Below are 11,341 nucleotides of genomic sequence, written 5' to 3' on the forward strand. Positions count from 1 at the left end.
TGTCACTCACCTCACCTGACCGACTTTATCGAGTAGGTTTACAGTATAAGGAAGTACTTTTGCTAAACACTGAGAACCAGGAAATAGAAACTTTTTATACTTTTTATGTGACCCCTGCAGGCTGTGTGTACGCATCTGACTGTTTCTCATGACAGAGTGATGGATACAGTCTTCATAAAGAGGCCTATAGAATAATGGCAATAATGCCAATTATTTCCTGGAAAATGTCGCTGTGGTTGCAAGAAATTCCCAGAAATAGTCCCTCTGCTCATAAAGGCAGGTACAGAATAAAGGATCAGTAGATAATTTTACAGGAAGCAGGAAAAGGTCACACAAACACCCTCAAGACCCCATTATAACTTCACTCTAGATACAAATTGCAGCAAATTAAAAGTAAAGCATAGCATGATGAATGCTATTAAATTATTTCACAGTTCTATTGTTCTATTGTATAACATACTAAAGGTTGTTATTTGCCACAAGTGTCATTCATTTTAGACATGCTGTCTAAAAGATTAAGATTTTTCTTTCTGTGGGTTTGAGTTTCCTGCAGTGAGGAGTCATTTTTTTGATCACATCTCAGGGGAGATTGAACAAAACTTAATTTGACTTGTCTTTTAAAAAGAGAGCTTAGTTAATTTTACTGCCTGGAGCATTCATAATGAGCACCTCCCACCATAGTTGTTGCTCTGTGAGGTGGAACAGCAGCACTTTTAGCTGATGCCATTATTCAAACAATGCCAAAGCTGTTATGGTGTTGTTTAGCAAGTCTACCATTTACCATTTACATGTTTGTCTTTGTGAAGGCCGCATTCAGACCCGGTAGTAACTTTCGTCGTGACTGATCTAATCTTGCACTAAAATTTGAGAGGATTTAAAGGTAGCAAGAAAGGAGCAATAGGCATCAATGTAAACACAATAATTTAATTCAGACTATTGGTTGAAATAGAGTAACTTCTTGCATTTTGGAAAAGATTCAAATTAAATACTCATTTGAAAAGAAAGGAAAAATTAGTTCAGAATGAATGTTAGTTCAGTTTAAATTTCAGATGAATGTGGGGGCGTTTAAGGGACGTTAAAAGTCATGCTTAGCAGTTAAATTGATGTCATCAACCATCTAAATCAAATCATTGAAAGGGAAGGCAGCAGAATTAAGAGTGTTAATCATCTAACCCTGTGAAATGAGAATAAACCTTTTACCACCAGGAACTGATAACATCGTGTGGTTGAGTGGTGACATCTTTCAGACTTGTATAACCTTTGAATGGGTTAAAAAAAGTCACAGATTGTTGCAGATTAGCTTTCATATTAAATATGATGACGTCTTGTAGTCAGAAGCTTTGGTTCTACTAACAGGCCACATTCAATGTAGGTACAGCCAATGTTTGCATCATGGTTTTCTTTCAATGAAGACGTGTATCACCTCCCATCGTCCAGTAGGAGTCCCCAAGTGTCATTTGATTCAGGTGTATGAAGGATTTCAGAGAGCTGGAAATAGAAGCTATTGTTGAAGCTGTGATGGAAACTGAATTGTAAGGAACTTTATTGTGGGGATGAGATAGTTCTCTTCAGTCTCTTTAGGCTGTTGAGTAGCTTCTGGCCGTGCTTGTGTCCTGTTGAATTTCAGTGAAACTGTCATGCAAGTGGATGGGTTTCTTGTGAAAAGTTGCCATGTTACACAGTATCACAAAACTTTAGAGACAATGTCAAAACAGCAGTCGCTTCACATGATTATCCGCGTGAGAACGATTGGTCCTTAAATCCTCTTTCTTTTTAGCATTTGCTAATAAAGGGAAGGCAAAAAGGCAGGATAAAGAAAGAAGATAAACCAGTTTCAAGTATGACTGGTATGGGGACATTAACAGCCTGACGTGGGCAAAGAAGTAAGCAGCAGATTTTGCTCTTCCGAGACAAGTGTTAAAATACTTTAATTCAAAGACAAAAACCAAGTGTGTGAGTGACAGAATTCTACAGCACTTGAAGAGGGAGAAGAGGACAGGACCGACACAAGATAACATCTGTCACCCTGGCTCACCAGCTATGGGGAGTTATGGTAAGAGTCTTTTAACTGATTAACTGAGCTTATTTCACTAATGTTTGTATGGTTTGTGACACACAAACAACTTCCAAAGCATGATTTACCTTTCTTTTTTGCTCCTTGTACATTTCACTCAGAAATAATACTTTTTTTGTCTTATTTAGTGAGAGGATACAAGCTTTGGAGTGTATTAGCTGACAACTTTTCAGATTAGAGTTTAAACCTCACTTTTGTCATTGTTGCTTGTATATGAGAAATATACAAGCAAAAAGTGTTTTTGTGTTTGAAAGTTAAAACCCTGGGTAAACAGTAGTTAACTAGTAAAGATTTCTCCATCGAGCTGTTCTAAATTCTATGTACGTCAGTGACAAAACATGATCGGATCATAACATTATCCAGCTGCTGGCATGATGTACCGTATGAACTCTCAAACTACATTCACACGGTTTTCAGTGTCTATCCAAACTGCTAATGATGCCAGATCCTTCCCAGACATCGATCATTGTGAATATTCATTCATAACAAACAGATATTTATATTGAGTTTTTGAATTAGGCCCAGGCAGACCATCTGGATGTCAGTGATGTGATAACCTGTAAAATGAAGAAGATCTTTTGTCATTAATTTGCCTCTTTTTTGTTGTTGAATGCTCACAGACGAGTGCTCGTCTCTGGTCACGATATAATTACCCCTGTATGTTTATTTGCAGCGAGCAGGGTAAACTCAACAGCAGTTGGGATCATTGTGGGCTTCACTATACTGGCAGTCCTGTTCACTGTTGGCATCTTACAGTTCTGCTGCAAGTACAGATGCCAAAGGTGCAAGAAGTGCTGCAAGAAAAAAGGTGAGTGGAGCTGGAATGTAATGATACAAAAACATACTTTCTGTCTTATCTCTTCATCAATTTGGTTTTGATGTGCGTCTCTGCAGCCTCACTGCTACAGTGGAGGTGAATGAACTTTGTGCTGCACAAAGTTGCATTTTTGTGCTCCACTTTCAGCAGCAACATTTCTTCTACTTTAATCCAAAGACAGTTTTTATACTTTGTACTGAAAGAATATGAAGAAATGCTGACTGTCAGTTTAGTGAAAGGATGTTCATTTGAAAGCACATCTCAGAGATGGATATTTCAAATCAGCATAAATAAAGCTACATTTATTGATATAGCTTTTTTATTCTGGGTGACTTTGCTTGAACCTTGTGAAACAGACATGCATGTTTAAAATGTACGAAGGCAGTTAAATGAATCTGTCACTCAATTGTCATAATGCACTTTCTTTGTACTTTCTCCTCTTTCTCCTTCAGAGCCATCATTAAAAGACAAAGTGCTCACGTAAGTAGGCTACATAGGCCAAATAATCCTTTTTCCCCTCATACATACAGAAGTTTTATATTTGCATGGACAAGCATGGTGTTTGATCTCCTCTGTCTTTCTGCAGCACGGTCGGTTTGAAGAAGTCCTCCTCTCCCTTTACAATCAGCAGCAGGGTAAAATAAGTGTGATGCAGTTGATTCTGACAACCATCAGCATGGAAAACTCACCCGTTCACTCACTCTGCCACTTGCCTACATGCCATACATCTTATTTTCAATGTTCTATTATTTCTTCCTGTTTGTGACTTGCTGCTTTTTTATTTAACCCCAAGATTAAATTAAATATTATTTAAGAATAACCTTTAACCTACCTGGGTGGTGTGATGCTATCAAACCATATCACTGCCCCTTTGCCAACATTATAAAATGTCTACTTTGCCTTCAAATGAATGAAGGAATGGAATGGTACAGTAAGCTGTTGTATTTTTATGTCTTGTCATGTACTTTAAAATATTGAAATAAAATTATAAAACATTTAAATTTAAATGTATAATTCAGTGCGATGCTGTTTTTAATGAGAAGCAGACACACACGCACACACACACAAAGAAACAAAGTGACTTTTGAGGTGAAGTCAGAATATCAACAGCTTAACCACAGTAACCAGGCAGATCAGTTTTCTTGTAAAATGCAGGTGACTTCCCTCCACATGTGTTTACTTTTCAATGCTCTCATATTTGCCAGAACTTCAGTGTCTCATCTTTTTTCCTCTAATATAACAAAAACGTGTTTCTCTTCATCGGATGTTTTTCTGATCTAAACTGTCTACTTTAAACTGGAGAAAGGTCAAATTTTAGGGTCAGTCAAAAACAGACATAACATCCTCAACTGAGACCAAGTCTTGACATAATAAAGACCACAGGCTAGATATCAAGACAAGGTCAAGACTTTTAGGGTGTTTTTTTGAAAAAAACTGAAATAGCAAACTTGACTGAAAATGAAAGAATTCTAATTATATGTAACAATCAGACCCCCAAACACACACACACAGATAGATGTAGATATCTCTGAGGGGCCAATGCTACAACTAATAACCTAAATGCATTGTAATCAGGAACGCCTATGATGCATTTAAAAGACTTTTACCACTTTAATGTTTTACTAGTTTCATTTTAATGTGCAGAGTCCATGCCTAGACGGCTTGTGCATATATTTGATCTGTTATGGCGCATTTCCACCGGCTCTTCTCGCCTCAGCACGGCACGGTTTAAGTAGCGTTTCCTCTAGCCTAGTATCTGGTACCAGGTACTACTTTTAGTACCTGCTCAGGCGAGGTTCCATGCGTGCTTAAAAGCAGGTACTATGCGATGATTGGTCAGACTCCCGGCCACTGAGTCCCGTCACAGGAAGAAACCTCCCACACACAAATCAAGCCAAACAGTGCCAAACTGTAGATCACTTAAAACTACTTAACAATCCTAACAACATGGGTTAATCTCCAACAACTACCAGGGAAACCTCTATATTTAACAGGAGTCTTTTAAAGTGGAGTGGTGTATTTAAGAACAGCGCCGCTGATCGTGAGCCACAGACTGCTGCCGCTGTAGTCTGTGGAGTAGGAGGCTGTACTCCGGAGACGTGTGGACAGAAATCAAGCTGAACAGTGCCGAATTGTAGATAAATTAACTACTTAACAATCCTAAAAACATGGGTTAATCTCCAACAACTACAGTGTGTGGTGTAAAGTCACTAGTCACTTGTGTGTGTGGGTGTGTGTCGCGTATAAAACAAGTCACCGCAGTTTCACTCAGCCGTACAGTGATGACTAGTAGGTACTTTTTTGTAGTGGAGATGCAACCTAATCGTGCTGAGGCGAGGAGAGCCGGTGGAAATGCAGCTTTACTGTTTTTGGAATTAAGAAAGTCATTCTTCATCTGCCTGTACCCAGGAAAAGTATTGATATGTTTATTATGTGTAGTGATGTGTAGTGTTTTTCTTCAGATGTTATATAAATAACAACAAACTGGAAGGGAAGCGACACACAGCTGCTGTTTTTGGTGACAAAAACATTCTCACTGCGTATGTTATTGGTTGCATTTGAAGATAGAAATTTTCATAATAGTGATTCATATAAAAAAACACTTTTGGTTTCCTCTATGTTTGAGACGAGGACAAGACCGAGTATACATCTGTGCAAGTCTAAGACGAGACTAAGATCTTCACACAGTGGTTTCAAGACTAAGATCAGTCTTCAGTTGCACTCCTCACACTGACGTGCCCCTGAACTGACGTTGATACCATGTACCACGCAGTGGCCGCATTAAAACATGCAACCGGTTTTTATTATGGCCTCATTTAATTGCGGGCTGAACATTTGAGAAGCTAATGCTTTTGACTACATCTTGTCAAAGGACGTTGCATCAAAATTTATTTATGTGAAGTTTTTGAGAGACAACAGATTGTAATTATTCCATGGGAGTACCGGTGTCACTGGTTACGACAAGAGATTTGGCAGGTTGACAGGGTGTGTGCTCTGCACACAAGAATATTCACCTACAAACCTGTAACACTTTTTCATTTTTTTAAATAATGTTGTTTGCTAAAAAGTATCTCCCTTCTGTGTGCTTAATGCCATGTAAGGAGAGGTCGGAGTTGTGAGGATACTGTTAAGTGTCTATGAAAATTCAGCCTCGCTAATAATATCTCTTGTTATTTTCATCATGGAGTTAATTTCTTTTAAATGAGTCGAAGGCGGGGAGAGAGAGAGAGAGAGAGAGAGAGAGAGGAAGTGTTTGTTTCTCACTTTACAAGCTTTAAAACCACTGCTCTGGTTCCTGTTATTTTACAACTGGGAATCCCATGTACAGAAAATAGATATGTAATATTTTAATTTCCCCAACAGGTACAAGTTTTCTCGTTTCAGGGTTTTCCTTGTGTTTGCTTGACTCACGGTTTCTGAAAATCAACATCATATGATTTGTTTACTCATATGGTGTTTTTAATGAATATCTGACATTAAGCATCAGGGAGGGCTCTTTTTTGTTCACTTGTAAAAAGAAAAAGGAAAACGCAGAATCACATCAAAACAGTTCAACAATATGTTTAATAATGTTTAATAAATAATATATACAGGAAGTAGCTAAAAGAGGAGTCTGCAGTATGACATAATGAGAGTCACTAGCTGAAAGTGAAGGACTGTCGGTTCCTTTTTTTCTGTTCCCTGAAAATCACTTTATTTTGCAAATAATTGCAGAATAATTGTAAGTTGCGAAATTATCAGAAACCAAAAGAGTCAGTTCTTTGTCGGCAGAGGTGGGAGAACAAAATATCCATAAACATGTATCTGTTAAACCGTTCATTTTCATTGCTCCCCCACATCAGTTTCACTTCCGGCATGCTGTCTTGTCAGTTTTACATAAACCCTACGACACGGGTTTAAATAGGGTCTTTGACATTTGAGTCTCCATCTGTCCATCTCATGGGAATCAAAGCAACAGCTCCCAGCCAGAAGCTGTGCAACCTGCAAGAGTTTTAGCAGCTCTGTTTCCCGCTCCATACTCCATATCTCATGATTCAACACGAGATATCTGAAGAAAAAAGGAGTGTTTTCCACTCAGGAAGGTAACATCAGCATAGTTTTATAAATAGTGCTTGTTACATTCCACAGTTTGTTAGTCAGTGTTCAGCTGTATGTCGCTCAGAGAAAGGAACACATTATTCATATTGAGGTCATGTCCTCTCTCCAGCAGGGGCAGTGGAGGTAATGTTGTTAGCAGAGGGAACATTTCCCCTAGTTGTGAAAAAGTGTTTGTAAAATCATCCACCGTGACAGTGTCCATTTGTGATTTTTTGTAACAACTTGGATACGTGTTACCCATGCTGTTTTGTTTGATAACATCAGATCCACTGTGACACTTTTTGTGGCACCATGTGCACTGACCTGCTCCTGAACAGATGCACAGCTGAGGACCAGCCCTGTAACCTGTGACCACTTCAGCCAAAACTGTATCTGAACTTTTCTGCTTAAACTCCTCTTCGTGGATCTGCACTGCAGAGGGGCTCTGCGTGCGGTAGTTCCCACCAGAACCAGACTCCTGCACAAGCCTGCTGTCTGGTTGATCCAGAGTAACGGAAAAAGAATCAATCTGGCAGCCCAGCCCCACGCCGCTGTCCTCCCTCTTCCGAACTTTGTCAATGTCAGTGCCCTCATCCTGCAGGGGGTAATCTGCCTGACTGCAGGAGGAGCTCTCTGGTCCTCCCATGCTTCCACAGCCACTGTCTCCCTGTCTCGTTACTGGACTTCCTCTGTTGTTTGTAGCAGAGCTGGATTCCATGCTGACTCCACTGTCCATGCTTGTCCTTCTGTCTTCCTTTTCATTGTCGTCTGTTACCGTAACATGGGTCTGTGGGTCATTGTCACAGTTTTTGACTTCTGGTTTGTAACTGGATAGGAACCATCCTCTGTCTGTGACTGTCTCCATGACGCCCTCTTCAATAGGTAGTGGAAGCCAGTAACGTACTGGAGATTTCTGGGGCGAAACAAGAGAAGACAAAGGCTGTAGTCTTTTTTTCACATTGTTTTATTGTCACCTTGAGCTTAATGCGAGGCAGTGTCCACAATCAGCTTTTTTTATCTTTTAATAGTGAAGATTTCCTTCATGTTTCCTACACTGTTGGCTGGATACAATTTATATTACTGAAATTTCTAATCAATTTTCTACATCTACTTACCAGCGCAGCAGGTGTTTTTTCTGGACGTCTCAGGTAACACATGAGGATGATTGCAATGATAGCAATCATTGCCAGCACTCCCAGAATAGACGAGGATGCTGCTGCAATTACGAACCATTCTGAAGAGAGCAATAACAAAATAATTTAATAGGCGTGATGGTGGATTTCTCCAGATATATAGATTGAAACTTGTGTTGAACTTTACTTTTTGCTCGAAAAAATATTTCAAAGATGTAGCAACCATGTTAAACAAAAGAATGATGCAGATTAGTATTGATTTTACTTTTTTTTGCCCCTACATTGCCACATGTCAATGTTGTGCTCACCCACATTTATCTAAAGATAATAATTTATTATTTATGACATCCACCTTAGGGTAACAGCCAGATTACATGTTGCCAACAGCACTGCATAGTTTCCAAAACAGAACCAGATTTACATATTAGGGCCATATTTCACATCTGGGCCACTTTTGGCTCACATCCATTCTGTCTGGGCCAGATGTAAGCCAGCAGTGCCACATCACTGCCTGAACTGGCCCTTATCTGGATGCTGTCTGAGGAAGTCACAACATTTTTATATGCCGTATGTTACATTTTTAGCAGTGTTTCTTTACCTGGGTGACGACTTAGAATACTATTTAAAGCTGTCATCTCATAGTTGTGTTTAATCTTTATTATGTTTTTTCCTTACCTCTCTCAGGTAGCAGCAGACACTGTTTCGATGACACAGGACTTTGGAAAATGGCTCCATTGCCTTCTACGCTCATGCTGACACAGTACACTCTTTCCCATTTGAGAGACCTGAAAGTCGTGTTCCTCTGGTCGTCCCCTACGTCATCCTTCAGGTATGCTATGGTCGTCTGTTGGGTAAAAATCAAAATGTGAATGAAATGGTATATGTAAAGATACATACATATAGCTGCATTGAGAAATGTGATCAAAACAAAATGGTTAATCCATGTCTTTAATCAGCCTTGTCAGTTAGATTAGTGGCTGCAATTGCGCCTTTAATGCTGATGCCCACCTTATTTTGTCCTGCCTCCTCCAAGTAGATGGTGTAGGTGAGGCCATAAGGAAAGAGCATTCTCAGAATGGGTTTTTGGTGAACATAGACTGAGAGTGTGCTGGATGTAGCCAACAAAGTGAAGGTGGGAGGGGATAGTTTACCTGAAGGATTAAAGAGTGTAAAGATATGAAAACAGCCTTATAGTTTGTCATTATAGAACAATTACAAATCCAAAATACTATGTTATTATTACTAGTCCTGTCATACCAGTCACAGCTTAGCAAAGTAAGTAGCTCAACGAGTAACCATGCTTACTTTCATTTGGGCGAACCTTCTTTGATGTCCACACAGATGTGTCGTCTCCCACGACCAGCTGAACTCTGACCTTGTACAGAGTGTTGTAGTCGTGAATAAGGCCGCTCAGGACACAGAAGGTGTTGGTGATCTTTGTGCAGCTTCTTACTTTGGCCCAATCATCAATGTACCTGTGGAAGGGTTGGAGTCATATGTTTACAACAAAGACGAAATAAAGTCTTAACATTTAATTGAATTATTGAGGTGAGAGACAAACAAATTTCAGTCCGTGGGCAAATGGAAATGAAGGTTGAGAATACTGGGAAGTTTGAATTGCAAAATAACAGGATGTGAGTGAAAAGGACACTGTGACTGGTGAGTGAAGCTTACTTTGCCATTTCTACGTTGTACTTGGAGTTTGAGGGGGCGTCCACGGGTTGTTTCCAATATACTATTACCTCTCCATCTGAAATGTTAACTTTCACGTCAGCAGGCTTAGGAACACCCAGTACTGCTGCTGCAAAAAAAAAAGTTTTTTCAATGTTATTTTAAAACTGCATACAGGAGAAATAACTGCACTATATAATAATACTGGATGGTTCTTATATTTACATTGTTAAAACAACTAATCTCATGGTGACCTCATGGTTTCCAAATTTTGGGGATTTCTGGTCACTTCAACACTCTGGGCGTCATGAAAGAGAACTGAGAAATAACCACTTCTACTATAGCTGCATAATCATTTACCAGTGTGGAACAGGAACATTTAAGATTAGATCTCTTCTTTCCCCTCCAATATCTGAATTATCTGAATCTGAATTTGTCCCACAGTATTTCACTCAAATTGATCACAAACAATCCCACAAGGACAAAATTGGTTAATTTCCCCATGATAAACATGGTATTGTAAAAAAGAAAAAAGAGAAAAATAAAGAGACAAAGACGTAACTTTTAAAAGGGTTCATAATTACCTGACAGAGAGTTTATACAGATAACCAGGGAGAGAAGAACTGGCATCTTGTTGCTTTTATCGATTTCTGATGTCCGGAGAATCATTATTCACACGTAATCCACACGGTAGTCACCAGTGTAATCCGTTGGTCCAGGCATCACTGTGGCAAATTAAACTGTAGACACATCTTTTTGTTCCTTAACAACTCTGTGTAACTGTGTTTGATAAATGTAGACTGAGCAGAAGCGGCAGTTCTCGCACAGTGATGTCTGTTTGAAGAATAAAAACCAGGTTTACCCCACAAATTCTGTTATATACATAGCTCTCTCTAGATACCTTCCTATCTTGCTCAACTCCCCTCCCTCTACGACGACACGTTTCCTGCCATGACGTCACCTCAAGTTTCATCTCTCTCTCGCTCTCACCAGACTGTTTCCTCTTTCCACTTATTCACTAAGTACATGATGCACAGTGAACTGCAATGGAGGGCTGTTGGGGAACAAAAAACAAAACACTCACAAGGTTCAAAGAAAGAGAAGCAAAGGAAAGGAAAATCGAAGCATTCATGATTCTCCTTCCGCTTTATTTAAAAAATGTTGTTGAATCATTCTGGTGTTTTAAAAGAGAATAATCATTTGTCATTCCTTAGCTTTTATGATAAAACATTTGCACCAGGAGCAAACACCTGGTCTTAGTTTGGCTGTGGTTAATTTGTGCATTGATGCCTTTTTGGCTCTTTCTCTGAGTCTGTGTCTATAAATCCTCTCTTGTGGTTAACTGCACAACTGGTGTTTTTTTTGCAAAGAGCAGTGAGAGGATAAGGCACGCCTAAAAATACACACTTGACTTCCATGGTAATCTGAGTGAAAGGTTTATTGTGTTAATATCAGTACTGAATCTGCAAGCGCCATAGAAATACTGTTTCATTGTTAATCCATTATTTTGCAGGGTAAAGGTTCAAATTCAAATCAACTCATGTTAACTGATGTAACGTTGAAGAGCCA

At 39.3% G+C, this 11,341-nt stretch overlaps 1 protein-coding gene across 3 annotated transcripts; it reads right to left on the bottom strand.

Annotated features, from left to right (window-relative positions):
• Positions 1–6,436: 6,436 nt before the first annotated feature.
• Positions 6,437–10,670, bottom strand: il10ra (interleukin 10 receptor, alpha). Of its 3 annotated transcripts, none has more exons than XM_044031474.1 (7): positions 10,357–10,670; positions 9,776–9,899; positions 9,407–9,576; positions 9,110–9,252; positions 8,777–8,945; positions 8,084–8,202; positions 6,437–7,881 (listed from the first exon to the last, which is right to left on the bottom strand). In XM_044031474.1, exons 1-7 carry the CDS (start codon positions 10,439–10,441, stop codon positions 7,024–7,026), a joined length of 1,668 nt encoding a protein of 555 aa, XP_043887409.1. In that variant the 5' UTR covers positions 10,442–10,670; the 3' UTR covers positions 6,437–7,023. The 3 variants fall into 3 exon arrangements, with proteins under 3 accessions (XP_043887409.1, XP_043887407.1, XP_043887408.1); XM_044031472.1 differs by having other exon boundaries at positions 9,776–9,905; XM_044031473.1 differs by having other exon boundaries at positions 9,776–9,902; positions 10,357–10,669.
• Between the last annotated feature and the right edge of the window lie 671 nt (positions 10,671–11,341).

The sequence above is a fragment of the Solea senegalensis genome, linkage group LG8, assembly GCF_019176455.1.
Source record: "Solea senegalensis isolate Sse05_10M linkage group LG8, IFAPA_SoseM_1, whole genome shotgun sequence".
Taxonomy (NCBI): Eukaryota; Metazoa; Chordata; class Actinopteri; order Pleuronectiformes; family Soleidae; genus Solea; species Solea senegalensis.